Below are 15817 nucleotides of genomic sequence, written 5' to 3'. Positions count from 1 at the left end.
ATACTACTCAAAGCAATCTACAGATTCAATGCAATCCCTATCAAACTACCACTGGTGTTTTTCACAGAACTAGAACAAAAAATTTCACACTTTGTATGGAAACACAAAGGACCCCGAATAGACAAAGCAAACTTGAGAAAGAAAAACGGAGCTAGAGGAATCAGGCCCCCTGACTTCAGACTATACTACAGAGCTACAGTAATCAAGACAGTATGGTACTGGCACAAAAACAGAAATATAGATCAATGGAACAGGATAGAAAGCCCAGAGATAAACCCACGCATATACGGTCACCTTATCTTTGATAAAGGAGGCAGGAATATACAGTGGAGAAAAGACAGCCTCTTCAATAAGTGGTGCTTGGAAAACTGGACAGCTACATGTAAAAGAATGAAATTAGAACACTCCCTAACACCATATAGAAAAATAAACTCAAAATGCATTAAAGACCTAATGTAAGGTCAGACACTATAAAACTCTTACAGGAAAACATAGACAGAACACTCTATGACATAAATCACAGCAAGATCCTTTTAGACCCACCTCCTAGAGAAATGGAAATAAAACCAAAAATAAACAAATGGGACCTAATGAAGCTTAAAAGCTTTTGCACAGCAAAGGAAACCATAAATAATATGAAAAGATAACCCTCAGAATGGGAGAAAATATTTACAAATGAAGCAACTGACAAAGGATTAATCTCCAAAATTTACAGGCAGCTCATGCAGCTCAATATCAAACAAACAAACAACCCAATCCAAAAATGGGAAGAAGTCCTAAATAGAGATTTCTCCAAAGAAGATATACAGATTGCCAACAAACACATGAAAGAATGCTCAACATCATTAATCATTAGAGAAATGCAAATCAAAATTACAATGAGAGGGCTTCCCTGGTGGCACAGTGGTTGAGAGTCTGCCTGCCGATGCAGGGGACATGGGTTCGTGCCCCGGTCTGGGAAGATCCCACATGCCGCAGAGCAGCTGGGCCCGTGAGCCATGGCCACTGGGCCTGTGCGTCCGGAGCCTGTGCTCTGCAATGGGAGAGGCCACAATAGTGAGAGGCCCACGTACCGCAAAAATATATATATATATATACAATGAGATATCATCTCACACCGGTCAGATTGGCCATCATCAAAAAATCTACAGACAATAAATGCTGGAGAGGGTGTGGAGAAAAGGGAACCCTCTTGCAGTGTTGGTGGGAATGTAAATTGATACAGCTACTATGGAGAACAGTATGGAAGTTCCTTAAAAAACTACAAATAGAATTACCATATGACCCAGCAATCCCACTACTGGGCATATACCCTGAGAAAACCATAATTGAAAAAGAGTCGTGTACCACAATGTTCATTGCAGCTCTATTTACAATAGCCAGGACACGGAAGCAACCTAACTGTTCATCGACAGATGAATGGATAAAGAAAATGTGGCACATATAGACAATGGAATATTACCCAGCCATAAAAAGAAACGAAATTGAGTTATTTTTAGTGAGGTGGATGGACCTAGAGTCTGTCATACAGAGTGAAGTAAGTCAGAAAGAGAAAAACAAATACCTTATGCTAACACATATATATGAAATCTAAAAAAAAAAAGGTCATGAAGAACCTAGGGGCAAGATGGGAATAAAGACACAGAACTACTAGAGAATGAACTTGAGGATACAGGGAGGGGGAAGGGTAAGCTGGGACAAAGTGAGAGAGTGGCATGGACATATATACACTACCAAATGTAAAATAGATAGCTAGTGGGAAGCAGCCGCATAGCACAGGGAGATCAGCTCTGTGCTTTGTGACCACCTTGAGGGGTGGGATACGGAGGGTATGAGGGAGGGAGACGGAAGAGGGAAGAGATATGGGGACATATGTATATGTATAACTGATTCACTTTGTTATAAAGCAGAAACTAACACACCATTGTAAAGCAATTATACTCCAATAAAGATGTTAAAAAAAAGACAAACGTAAGTCAGATCATGTTACCTCTCTGCTTAAATACCAATAGCTCCCCATCCTACAAGCCAAAATCTTTACAATGACCAGCAAGGCTTTTAGAGATTCCTCTTCCCCACCCTCACTGTTTCCCCTGTTTCTAAACGTGAAGTGCATCATCTAAGCAACTCTGAGAAAAAGTTTCAACAACAACAACAAAAATAAAAGTTGTTGGAATAAGATTATTTAGCCTCTAAAATAGGAACCTTATTAGTTTGGTTGTTTAAGTTCTAGTTTATTTGCTTAAAAATCAGCCTCTTTCCTTGAAATAGCAGAACCCCACCATAGCATACAGATAAATATTGCCCATGATCAGAGTTCGAAAAATACTATTATAATAAAAGTAATGACTTGCAGACAACACACTTTACAGTTAAAAAAGGTCTCTCAATAATTATACAATGTTGGATTTTTAAGGGACTGCTTGGTCCAAGTCTATTTCTCAGTTTGAAATTCTCTCTTCCACTCTTACTTTTTACTTTTTCTTTAAAAGTTTTATTTTATATTCCAAATGACATGATGCAACTTTAGTCCATGCACATTTTGATCAATCATTTCAATCTGTAATATTCTCATTTGCTCATTGCATATTAAAATGTTGTAGAACTGGGGACATAAATTCTAAATTGTATTTCCACTTACCCATGCTCTCCATATTCACAGGTTCTGCTTCTTCACTAACTAGAATATAATAAAATGATGTCAAATTTACATTTTTGAGTCAAATATGTATCTTAGTTTACTACAATCTTCTACCAAGGCTTAAAACATAAAACATAAGGCAAATACACAGTGAAGACTTAAGCTATTTTATGATTAAATAGAAACTGAATAATTGTCTTTCTTACAGAATTATCTCATAGTGATATATTTGCTATGACATTTATTATATGACATTTAGTTGATATTGTAATGAAATGAATGAAAATAATAATAAATCCCCGTGTTTTGAATTCCACTTGTGTTTGACTTTATGACAGCAAAAACATTTATTTGAGACATAAAACCATGATCGTTTTGGCTGTTAATATATGTACAAATACTAAATCCATAAAAATCCCATTGATGAAAAAACAGTCCTACCAGGTAACGTTATTTTAGTTTTGCCACGTTTTGAGCTCTTTTGTTTTCGACGTTTTGGAGCCATGGCTCTGACTTAGGCTGCATAAAGAGAGAATATGATTAGTAAATTCTGGTTTACAGTTCCAAATAGTAAGCATTATCACTTAGTAAACATAAGAATATGTTTTCTAAGTTTTGCCCTCAGCTAAATCAACATGTATCTTCACACAATGGGTGTTCTGTGACCACAGGTTTATTGCAACAATCTTCCTAATGAGATCTTGCCATTCCAGCAGAGCCATTCAACTGAAGCACAAGGAGGTGACCTGCCAACACTTCAAGGTTTCCGCCACGGGCCCTGCCATGGAACCACAAGAGAGGACACTGGATCCCCTGCCTCCTGCTCTTGTTTCCATTCCAGGGAGCTGTTTTGCACTGTCTTGTGCCCAGCTCCCTGGCAGGTGCCCCAGCTAAAAACACAGGCTTAAAATCCATGGGCAGACACAGACTCACCATGTACACATACATACATAATTTTTAAATAACATAGTTTAAATAGTACTTTTGTCCTAGCATATGTACATGTAACCACTGTGTCCTAACTTGTACTGTCAGAGAATACCTCTAAAGGTTTGCTATGGAATTACTCATCAATTCTGACAAGACACAGTATGGCCAAGATCACTGCCATGACACTAAATCCTTGTCATCTCCTCAATGATCACCTGTGTCCCATCTTGTTAAATGATTAGGAGTGTGATTTCAGGAGTCTGACCAGCAGGGTTTAAAAACAGACTCTACTTTTTTTTAATATACTTTTTTTTTAATTGGGGTATGGTTGTTTTACAAAGTTGTGTTAGTTTCTGCTGTACAATGAAGGGAATCAGCTATATGTATACATATATCCCCATATCCCCTCCCTCTTGGACTTCCCTCCCATGCCCCACCCCCCCAACCCCCCCACCTAGATCACCACCAAGCTGACCTCCCTGTGCTATACAGCAGGTTCCCACTAGCTATTTATTTTACACATGGTAGTGTATATATGTCAATCCTAATCTCAGTTCATCCCACTCCCCCTCCCACTCTGTGTCCACACATTCATTTTCTATGTCTGCATTTCCATTCCTGCTCTGCAAATTGGTTCATCTGTATCATTTTTCTAGATTCCACATATATGTGTTAATATATTTGTTTTCTCTTTCTGACTTACTTCACTATGTATAACAGGCTCTAGGTCCATCCACATCTCTACAAATGACCCAGTTTCATTCCTTTTCATGGCTGAGTAATATTCCATTGTATATATGTACCACATCTTCTTTATCCATTCATCTGTCGATGGACATTTAGGTTGCTTCCATGTCCTGGCTATTGTAAATAGTGCTGCAATGAACACTGGGGTACATGTGTCTTTTTGAATTATGGTTTTCTCCGGGTATATGCCCAGAAGTGGGATTGCTGGGTCATATGGTAGTTCTATTTTTAGTTTTTTAAGGAAACTTCGTACTGTTCTCCACAGTGGCTGTATCAATTTAAATTCCCACAGTGCAAGAGGGTTCCCTTTCTCTACATCCTCTCCAACATTTATTGTTTTTAGATTTTTTGATATTGGCCATTCTGACCCATGTGAGGTGATACCTCATTATAGTTTTGATTTGCATTTCTCTAATCATTAGTGATGCTGAGCATCTTTTCATGTGCCTCTTGGCCATCTGTATGTCTTCTTTGGAGAAGTGTTTATTTAGGTCTTCTGCCCATTTCTTGATTGGGTTTTTTTTTGATAGCGAGCTGCATGAGCTAAAAACAGACTCTACTTTTTACCAGCTTAGTGACCCTAGGCAAATTATTTACCTTCTAAGCCTCAGTGTATTCATCTGTCTAATGGGGATAATAATAAAACCTACCTCACAGGGTAGGGTGTTAGGAATTAATGAGAAGAAGTTGCATCATCATCAACTCAGTCATCTGAGACTGGTTTGCCTCATTTTAATAAGCCAACCCCAGGTGGAGTATTATTTCATAGCCCAGAGTCAAAATATCACACGTATTGCTTTATACCTAGTCCCTTGATTACTAAATCTTGACTAAGTGTGGGTGTATGTGTCTGTGTGTTTGTGTATATACACTTTTCCCTTCAGATTTTTCACATGTATTTTTTCAAATGGCAATAATGATTTTAGTAATAATATTCTCATGTTTATGGAATACTGCTATGTGCCTGACACAGCTCTAACTATTTTACCTGCATTCTTTATTTAATTTTAACCACTCTTTTAGATAGGCATTTTATTAATACTATGATATTCATGATCATTTTATGATGTGAAAACAGAGGCCCCAAGAGGTCAGGTAATTTGCCTGAGGGGTTGTGTAAACTGCGGATGGTGGAGTCAGGGTGTGATCCCAAGCAGTCTGGCTCCAGTGTCCATGCTCTTAACCTTTGTATGAGACTATCCCTTGGATTTCAGTGATACATATTTACTGTGTTTCATTACAAATGAAGCTATTTAAAAGTATTGTCTTTACCTAGAAAGGTATGATTTTATTATTTAATCAGCATTTTACGATTCTGACAATTAAGGAATTTCTACTTTTTAAACATTGTGCAATGGACGGCTCTGATCCATTTCAGAGCCTGTCAAGTGTCCTTCATCCCACTTCCCAGACTTAGTGTAATTTCAAACCTTGAACCTAATCTGTTTTCTCAGAAGTTTCTTTATCAATATACCCATCTCCATACTCTATTTCAGCTGTTGACTTAAAATACACAAAAACACTGTGAAGGTCACCCAAACCCACTCTACATGTGTGCGCGCGCACATACACACACACACACACACACACACACAGTCACCCCACCACCACTATTTATTCCACAAATATTTATTGAGTGACTATAATGTGCCAGATGATTCCCTAGGTGTTAGGAATACAGCTGTGAAAAAATAGGTAAAACCCCTGCCCTGATAGAGCTTATGCCCTAGTGGGGAGAGAGCAAAGAAAGAAGCAAAATAATTGGTACTTCAGATGGTGATAACTATTAAGGAGAAAAATCAAGTAGGAAGGGGAGAGGGAGTGTAGGAGTGGGGAGGTCACAATCAGGGAAGACCTCACTTAAGTAACGTTGGAGCAAAGACCTAAGAGAAGGGAGAGAGCCAGAAATACAGATATCTAGGGGAAAAAAGGGTATTTCCAGGCAGAGGGAATGGTAAGTGTAAAGGTTCTGGGACAAGAGTATGCTTGGCACTTTTAAGAAAACATGAGATGGATGGAGTGGAGTGACTGAGGGGAACACTAGGAGGTAAAGTTGATCAGAGAGGTAAAGGGGGTATATATTACAGTAAGGCCCCGACACATGAACGAGTTCTGTCCCGAGAGTGCATTCTTAAGTCCAATTTTGTTCGTAAGTCCAACAGAGTTAGCCTAGGTATCCAACTAACACAATCGGCTATATAGTACTGTACTGTAATAGGTTTATAATACTTTTCACACAAATAATACATAAAAAACAAACACAAAAAATAAAAAAATTTTTAATCTTACAGTACAGTACCTTGAAAAGTACAGTAGTACTCTACAACAGCTGGCATACAGGGGCATGTTCGCATCCTTGAAAGTTTGCAACCTGAAGGTTCATATGTAGGGGACTCACTGCAGTCAGCTTTGCTGTAGTTACAAATGCCCTTTAACTCTCAGTAACATGCAACAGCAAACATTTATTTCTTCCCATATTCTGCATTATGGCTGTGGGTGAGTTGCTGCTTCAAGTCGTATTCTGGGACACAGGCTGAAGGAGCAATGCCTATCTGACACACATTACTTTCATGGCAGAAGAAAAAGTGAGAACTAATAGAACCGCGTGATGCTTTCTGAATCTTCTCCTTGGCACTGGCACACTGTCCTTTTTTCTGCTCACATTCCATTGGCTCAAGCAACTCACACAGACAATCCTGATAATGGGAGAAGAATGTATACTTGCATAGGAATGGGTCGGAATGTGTGATCCTCTTAAAAGGAAGGTAGGTAATAAGGGAAATTATATAATATACCACAAGGGAGCTAGGTCCTGGATAAGGACTTTGGGTTTTACTCTGAACGAGGTGGGGAGCTTTGGATGGTTTTGAGCTGGGGAGTTACTTTACTTGACCTGACTCACATTTTAAGGATCACTATGGCCGCTGTGTCTCGAAGACTGTAGCAAGGAAAGGGCTGAAGCAGAAAATCCAATTAAGAGACAAGTCAATAATCCAAGAGAGAGATGATGGCAGTTTAGATAAGGGAGGTGAGAGTGGGATGGAAAAAGTGATTGGATTCAGGGTATATTTTTTAAGTAGAGCCAACAGGATTTGCTGATGACATGGATGTAGGGTCTGAGAGAAAGAAAGAGATCAAGGATGACTTCAGTGAGTTTTGCTTAAGGAAATGAAAGTATGGGGTTGCTGTTTATTGAGATGGGGATCCCCTGGGAAGAACAGATTTGAAAAGGAAGATCAGGAGTTCAATTTGGGGCATGTTAAATTAGACCATAAACTGGACTATAAACTCTGGAAGGATGGGGGTTGTGTTTTCTTTCCTATTATTGTAACCTCTGTACCTGACAAATGTATCAATACATACTGAGAAAAATTGTTAACTTAATGATTCCCTGGTCCTCCCTTCCCCCCTTCCACTCTTAGTTTGTGAATTTCCAATCTGAACAAAAGGCTTTTGCCTAATGGCCTGTGGAATAACCTGTATGCATGCTTTATTAGTTTTCTATTGCTGCTGTAACAAATTATCACAAACTTAGTGTCTTAAAACTACACAAATTTATTATCTTATAGTTCTGTAGTTCCAAAGTCTGGCATGGATCTCAGTGGGCTAAAATCAACATGTCAGGGCTTGCCTGATGGCGCAGTGGTTAAGAATCAGCCTGCCAATGAAGGGGACATGGGTTCAAGCCCTGGTCTGGGAAGATCCCACATGCCGCAGAGCAAGTAAGCCTGCCATAACTACTGAGCCTGCACTCTAGAGCCCGCGAGCCACAGCTACTGAGCCTGCGCTCTAGGGCCCGCGAGCCACAACTACTGAGCCCGTGCACCACAACTACTGAGCCTGCGCTCTAGAGCCCGCCAGCCACAACTACTGAAGCCCGTGTGCCTAGAGCCCATGCTCCACAACCAGAGAAGCCACTGCAATGAGAAGCCCGTGCACCACAATGAAGAGTAGACCCCGCTCGCCGCAACTAGAGAAAGCCCGCGTGCAGCAATGAAGACACAACACAGCCAAAAATAAAGATAAATAAATTAAAAAATAAATCAAATCAAATCAACGTGTCAACAAGGCTGCATTCCATTCTTTTTAGAGGCTTTAAGGGAGAATCTTGCCTTGTCTCCTTGCCTTTTCCTACTTCTGGAGGCCCCCAGCATTTCTCGGCTTGTAGGTCCTCTTCCTACATCTTCAAAGCCAGCAATGGTGGGTTAAGTCCTTCTCACATAGGGTACTCAGATCTTCACTTCTTCCACCCTCCTCCACTTTTTTTTTTTTTTTTTTTTTGTGTTGTACGCGGGCCTCTCACTGTTGTGGCCTCTCCCGTTGCGGAGCACAGGCTCCGGACGCGCAGGCTCAGTGGCCATGGCTCACAGGGCCCAGCCCCTCCGCGGCCCGTGGGATCTTCCCGGACCGGGGCACGAACCCCTGTCCCCTGCATCAGCAGGCGGACTCTTAACCACTGCGCCACCAGGGAAGCCCCCCTCCTCCACTTTTAAGAACACTTGTGATTACCTTGGACTCACCTCGATAATAAAGGATAACCTCTCTATTTTAAGGTCGGCTAATTAGCAATTTTAATGTCACTTGCAAACTTAACTCTTATTTGCCATGTGTAGTAAAATATTCACAGGTTCAGGCATTACCAGGTGCTGCTTGAATATATAGGTATCAGTTTAACACAATCATCCCAAGAAACAGTCAAAATAATCACATGTGCCCAGTTCTTTTCAAATGTTGCTATTAAATGATGTGGGTAATTTGGTTATTTCCAATTTTGGGGGAAGACAAAGTTAATTTTCCAGCAGTATATCAGGTGACAAAATTGAAACAAACATTAAATGTGTGCTGCCTTACCAGAACAGTTCATTTACTACTTTCACAAATATTAACTGCCGTGTCTAAAATATTGACTAGTGACCAAGGAAAAGGGAAGATCAGGTTGTTCTACAGGCTCTTAGAGGTCCTAATCCTTCTTAATTAAAAAGCACAATATCTAATTTGCTAGGCAGATGGAAAAATTCATTAGCTGAGGTCAGCCTAGGAAAAACAGTCTAAACTAAAAGAAAATAGCTAGCTTGGGAGCACCTACCTTGTATTGTATTTGTGTTTCAGGCAAAATTTTATAGTTTATTTTAGTAACTGCACATAATAAAAGCCCTGTCAACATTGTGTCTAGAAAATAAATCACTTTTAATTACAAATATCAAAATCAGATGAATAATGTAGGCCTGCATTAATTTCAATAAACACACTTAACTATTCAAGGTTTATTTTTTTGTGCAGATTTTCCTTTTAAAAACAAATCCCAAATAAAAGATTTGAAAATTACAGCAGGTCTTACTAAATTTTTTTCATAAAACTAATGGCATACTTCATGCAGTGAATGTGCTATATTATATTTCCCAAATTTTTCCCATTAAATTGACTGCTAAAAGGTCATGAAAGATTTTCAGGGAATTCCTTGGTAGTCTAGTCTTTAGGACTCCGTGCTTTCACTGCGGAGGGCCCAGGTTCTATCCCTGGGAACTAAGATCCCACAAGTTGTGTGGCACAGCCAAAAATAAATTGTTTTTAATACAGGTATCACTTTACTAAGGTTACTAAGGTTACTCTGAAATGCTCATTTTTCCTTTTCCAAACTGAAGTAAATTTATTATGATTAACAGTAACAGAAGAGATACTTCATCTATTCTTAAAATAAAGGTTATGCCTACTACAGGGGATTGTACTACAATTGGTTTTCAAAGCCACCATAGCTGACTGAATTCCAAAACAGAATTTATGAAAGATAATACTTACAAATATTTAAGCATTCCATTTAAATATTGTTGATATTAAAACCATCTATTTTCTTTGCAAATTAACTCACCCATTCCAGAATACCTTTTTTGCTAGCAGTGTACCAAAGGACACATTTTTTACCTTCCACACTAATAGCAAAAGACGTTAGGGGGGTAACAAAAGAAATGAGTTCAGTGGGCCCTCCTCCACATCTGCGGGTTCCACAATCTTGGATTCAACCCACCTTGGATCAAAAATATTGAGGAAAAAATTCCAGAAAGTTCCAAAATGCAAAACTTGAATTTGCTATGCACTGACAATTATTTACATTGTATTAGGTATTATAAGCAATCTAGAGATGATTTAAAGTATGCAGGAGGGTGTGCGTAGGTTATGCAAATACTACACCATTTTATATAAGCATCCTCAGATTTTGGTATCTACGGGGGGCCTGAAAGCAATCCCATCCCCGGGGATAATGGGGGACACCTGTACTGGGTAAATGCTCTGTGTAACAGTTCAAAACCTGTAATGGCACTCCACTGACTATGAGGGACATTGCATTCAGAGCTGTCCATGACCTGGTTCCAAACTAACTTTCAAGACTTGCTTGTGACTGTGTTTTTTTATGAGGCTTCTATTATTCAGGAGGATAACTACTGCAGATGAAGGGATAAGTGATGCGAATTATAACTGACATAATGCAGTGATTTAAACAGTTATTAGCTTCCTCTCTTCACTTTTCTGCTGTATTGCACACGTCTGTTTACATGTTCCCATTTGTTACCTGTACGCGTGTGTGGCTTACTCCTAGCCACGAGATCTTTAATTCTAAGACCTGTAGCACTGGTACCTTACCTTCACCTAGCAACTTCCTAAGAAAGTATTAATTCCTTGAGTCTTCTTCAATTAGCTGACCTTGTCTAGGTGGCCATCATCCTCTCTATCCTCTTTTATCTTCCCAAAGTATTTGTAAGCTCATCATGTTTGCCTCCCATCTTTTTTTTTTTTTAAATAAAGATTTAAAATAAGATCCAAGACTAACATCTTGGGATTCTTGTAAGAGTGTCTCCAAGAACTGCTGCTTCTTGGTCAATCTCCACCAAGACCCTGATTAAGCTTCAAGGTTCTCCTGGGTTCTTCTGCCATCTTCTGAGAAGTACACGACACCCACCCTCCAGAGATAACTGTTCCTACAATATTTGTTAGTCTTCTCTTCTTGTTTCTCCCCTTATAACCTAGTCCCATTCTTTACTAAGATTAGATATTTACTTATTTAAGTAGATGCTAAATCATCACTTTTCTCTTTGAAATATCTCCTGAATTCCAAGCTCTCTTCTCCCATAGCATCCTCTGGCTTAGGCCTTCAACATGTTCTTCTATACCAGGAATTCCTAACTATTTTGTGCCATGAACCCCTTTGGCAGCCTGGTGAAGCCCATGCATCAAATAAAAACATGGGATTACAAGGGAGACAGATGATATTGAAATACAGTTATCAAACTATTTTAAAAATTATGAAATAATAATTTATGTGCTTCTTTATTAGTAAATTAAATAAGATATAACAGTGATTCTAATTACTGCCTTAATTTTGAAGAAGTGATGAGCATAAATAATATATCTATAACATCCATGATATATGAAAAGAGTTATAATTTCTTTTGGTGACAAAGTCACAGGTTCTGCTAATACTACTGTGGTTTATTACCAAATGCATACATTTCAATTAGCAGTTAGTAAAAATAAACATGTAAGTTTTTTCTAACCACAGATTTCTCTCCCCCCTGCCCTTTGACAAGATCATGAACATTTAGCTTACCTTCCTGCCTCTGTTCCAACCAGAACAGTCACCCACAGGGCATGCCTTCAGAGTTCTCTTTCTAAAATGCAGATCTTAACAAGTCACTTTCCTGTATACTAGGGAATACAGTGTGCGTCCCTATCATCCATAGAGGCATTCTCCTGCAGTAGTACAGAAATGGAATTCATTTGAAATGCAAATTTCCTGGACTTCCACTGCAATTCTGCAGATCTGGGTGAGCCTGGAACACTGCATTTTTTTTTTTTTTTTTTGCAATACGCGGGCCTCTCACTGTTGTGGCCTCTCCCGTTGCGGAGCACAGGCTCCGGAAGCACAGGCCCAGCGGCCATGGCTCACGGGCCCAGCCGCTCCACGGCATGTGGGATCTTCCCGTTCCGGGGCACGAACCCGTGTCCCCTGCATCGGCAGGCGTACTCCCAACCACTGCGTCACCAGGGAAGCCCTGGAACACTGCATTTCAAAAATCACTATGAGGAAGTCTTGCACTAGTGGTCCACAGACCAGACTTTGCAAAACAGGATAGAGTCCAACCTTGTAAGCATCACCTTTAACAGCCTTCACAGTCTGCCTCGCCACACCTACCCTTGCAGTTCTACTCCGGCCTCACAGAATTACTATGCATTCTCCAAACCGAGGGGGAGAATGCCCTTCCTTCCCCACCCCTCCTGCTTCACACGATGCACGCATTTCTCTGCTTGCTTAAATCTTGCTCGTTCTTAAAGGCTCAACTCCAATATGACTTTCTCTCTGAAGCCTCTGCAACTTTCTCACTCAGGCTGATACAATCTTGTTTTCCCTGACAATTTCTAATCATGCTGTACTGTAGTAAATTATGCCAGGCTTCTGCAAAGGCAGAGGGCCCCAAACTCAGAGCTGCCTGAAAGATAGTTGTGCATTCATTTAGCACTCAGCATACACTGTGGAGAAGGAGAGAGAAATTACTGAGCAGCAATCAAGTCCTGCAGGTCAATAGAGGAATAAGACAAGTCCTTACTTTCAAAGGGCTATTGTTCCCCTGTTTATCTTCTTCACTCTTCATATACTCCAGCCCTTTCTTAAGTCCTGAAGTCATCTAATTACTTCAGCTCACATTAATCATTTCTTCTTTGATGTCCTATACCAGGATCATACTGTTTTCCTTTTCATCCAACCATCCATCCATCCATCCATCCATCCATCCATCCAGTATTTATTGAGTTTCTACTACGTGCCAGGCAATGTGATAGGCACTGGGAACATAAAACCTGTGAACAGGTACCTGCCCTCAAAGTTCTTAGAGTGTCAACTGCTCTCTCGTTGATATTTTTGTCTCCTGGCTAGGCTGGAAGTTCTCTGAAGGCAGAGAAAGTTTTGTACATTTTTGTAGTCTTCACTGCATCTAGTACCTCGCTGGCACAGCGAGTGTTGCAAACGCCTTTGAAAGAGTAAGTGAAATACTTGTTTTCCAAGCCTCCTTTCCCACTCAGAGCTCCCCTTACCTGATACTGCTAAACTGAAGGGAAAAGAAGCCTCTTTGCAATACCCTGGAGAAAAATTCCTTCGGGAGCTGGAGATGGGATTTTGATTCTCCTCTCACAGAAAAACAAGTCCCAAGAACACAAACTGCAGTTCCCCCGGCAGACCGTTGCCGCAACGCATCCGTTGCTAAGAGAAAAGAGGCTAGTCCTCTGCTGAGATTGACAAAGCAGCCTCACCAATAAAATGCCCGCTTCCTAACAGTCTCTTCTAGAGCAGGCTTGTGATTGGTTGCTATATGATGCTGACACGAACTGGAACAAGGTCCGCAGTTTCCCCCTAGCAAGGGAGTTGTATCGAGGGCTGCAGCCTGGCCTGACGCCAGGGCCGTCAGGCTTGGTCCATGCCTCGCACCGAGAGCAACCGTAATCAAAGGAGAAGCCTTCTAGGGTGTGGTCTCCAGCAGCAGAAAGTGAAGGGTGAGGTGAAGATTTAGGGCTGCTGCTCTGTTTACCCCAGCTACTACCTGGGGCCGTCCCAGGAGCCTGCCCTAGATTCCCGTCTGAGAGAAAATCCGGCTCGATGGGGTGTCGTGATATCCTAGAACTTTTAATGTGTTATATTTTTTCTTGCTAAAATAACTTTTGTATAGTTTGAGACAAACTGGCAGTATGAATCTCAGGTAAGAAGATTAAATCCCACAGCAAAACAAAAATTAATTTTAGCTATGATTATGGGTCCTATGGGATTCTTAGAGCCAAGCTCATCTCCCTGAACAGTTACCAGCCCTCCTCTCCTTTAAAAAATAATTAAAACTGCCTAATTTGTAATCTGGCAGAATTTAATAAAGTAATTCAATTGACTGCTGTAATTGATTTAAATTAATTTTTTACACCCAATTTAAACGAAAATATTTGGCAATAGGCTTATAGATTCATAACATCTGAAATTTAATGAGATGATTTAATAAATTTAATTAAATGAGATGAGATTTAATTAAATGAGATGATTTAATAAATTTAATAAGATGATTTTACATGGTGTGTAGGAAGATCATGTACATTCTTTCAAATATCTGAAGAATTTGTGCTTGCAAAATACAAATAAATTTTACTAAAGAAATCATTAAAAAAACAAAACTGGGAGGAGGATTTATTATTGTGACATTGTGAAAACCTTTTCCCAGGCTCTTCCACTTTCTGACACTGAAAGGTTAGTTTTCCCCTGGCCTCAGCCCTGGAGTTTTCTTTTCTTACTCTTTGCACTCTCCTGGTGGCATCATAGATATTCCCCTTAGCTTTAACCATCCTCCAAACATATCGGAGACCTCCATTTCTATACTCTCAGCCTAGTACATCTCTTAAATTCCAGACTTGAAATTCCACTGAATTTCTTGGATATATCCAAACATATCTAGCTTAGTTCATGGTGTTTAGTAGTTGCTAAGTAAAGGTATTGAGTGAATGAGTGGATAAAGATATTGAATGAATAATTACTATACCAGAGGTATCACAGTTTCGCAAAAGCAAAAATCAACTTATTATCTTTCATGTGTCTTTCAGGTATCTTTGGGAAACCTTTTTAACTTCTTTGTTTTCTACCTTAGGTAATAGTATCCACTGTCCATTATTTTGCAAAGCAAGAAATCTGAGTCATCCATGATTCCTACCACCCACAGTCACCATGTTACTAAATCCTGTCATTTTCCTTTTCTAAATTCTCTCTCAGATAATCCATTTCTTCTTAGCGATCTTCACTAAAATAAACCTCTGACTTATTTTAGTTGGTAATAATGGTCACTTGACTTGTTCTGCCTCTTCCTAATTTATTTGCTACGGTGCCATGGAGTGTTCTGAAACAGAGATTCAATCCTGTTATCACCCTGTTTACATATTTCATCTGGCATATGAAACCCTGTACAAATAGGGTTCTGAAGGATACCTTAAAGATATCTGGAAGATAATGAGTTATGTTTCTAACCTCACTTCCTGCCTCTTGCCTCAACTCAACTCACGTTTTAGCGCGGTGTTTCTCAACTGAACCCCTTAAGAGCTGAGAGGCATGAAACCATAGGGGCTGGCGGTTCATAATAGGCTGATAGTAAGAGGGGTTACAGCTTGAAATAGACTTCTGCAACTGAGATATATTTGTTTCATACAAAGAATTCATGAGGTTTTTGTATTCTGCTCTACAATGTGTTCATGTTTGTTTTCATTTTTAATATGTCTAAAATCCTTATTCAATTATATCTCAATAAACTGGAGAAAAATGTCTAAAATTACTATTAACTAAAATTGACATAAAATTGAATAAACTCAAAGAAGCCCCAGGCAACTGTGACATGCTCATCCTGTGACTTTCCACAGCTCCTGGCATTCTGCTGCACAGGCCCGGGAGTTTGTGTGTCCCAGGATGAGAGGTGGCCGAGCTCTGGTTATGCA

The 15817-nt window shown here is 39.8% G+C and overlaps 1 protein-coding gene across 1 annotated transcript in view; it reads right to left on the bottom strand.

The window, feature by feature from the left end:
* DNAI3 (dynein axonemal intermediate chain 3) overlaps positions 1–6987 on the bottom strand; it is a gene marked incomplete at both ends in the record, with an annotated part of 87308 nt that extends 80321 nt beyond the window's left edge. The window contains 2 exons of the mRNA XM_079721235.1: positions 2642–2680; positions 6885–6987. Of these exons, the coding sequence (XP_079577361.1) occupies positions 2642–2680; positions 6885–6987 (142 nt within the window). The remainder of the gene's footprint in view (positions 1–2641; positions 2681–6884) is intronic.
* Positions 6988–15817: the final 8830 nt, after the last annotated feature.

The sequence above is a fragment of the Hyperoodon ampullatus genome, assembly GCF_949752795.1.
Source record: "Hyperoodon ampullatus genome assembly, chromosome: 2".
NCBI lineage: Eukaryota > Metazoa > Chordata > Mammalia > Artiodactyla > Ziphiidae > Hyperoodon > Hyperoodon ampullatus.
This window is presented reverse-complemented; position numbering and strand designations above follow the sequence as displayed.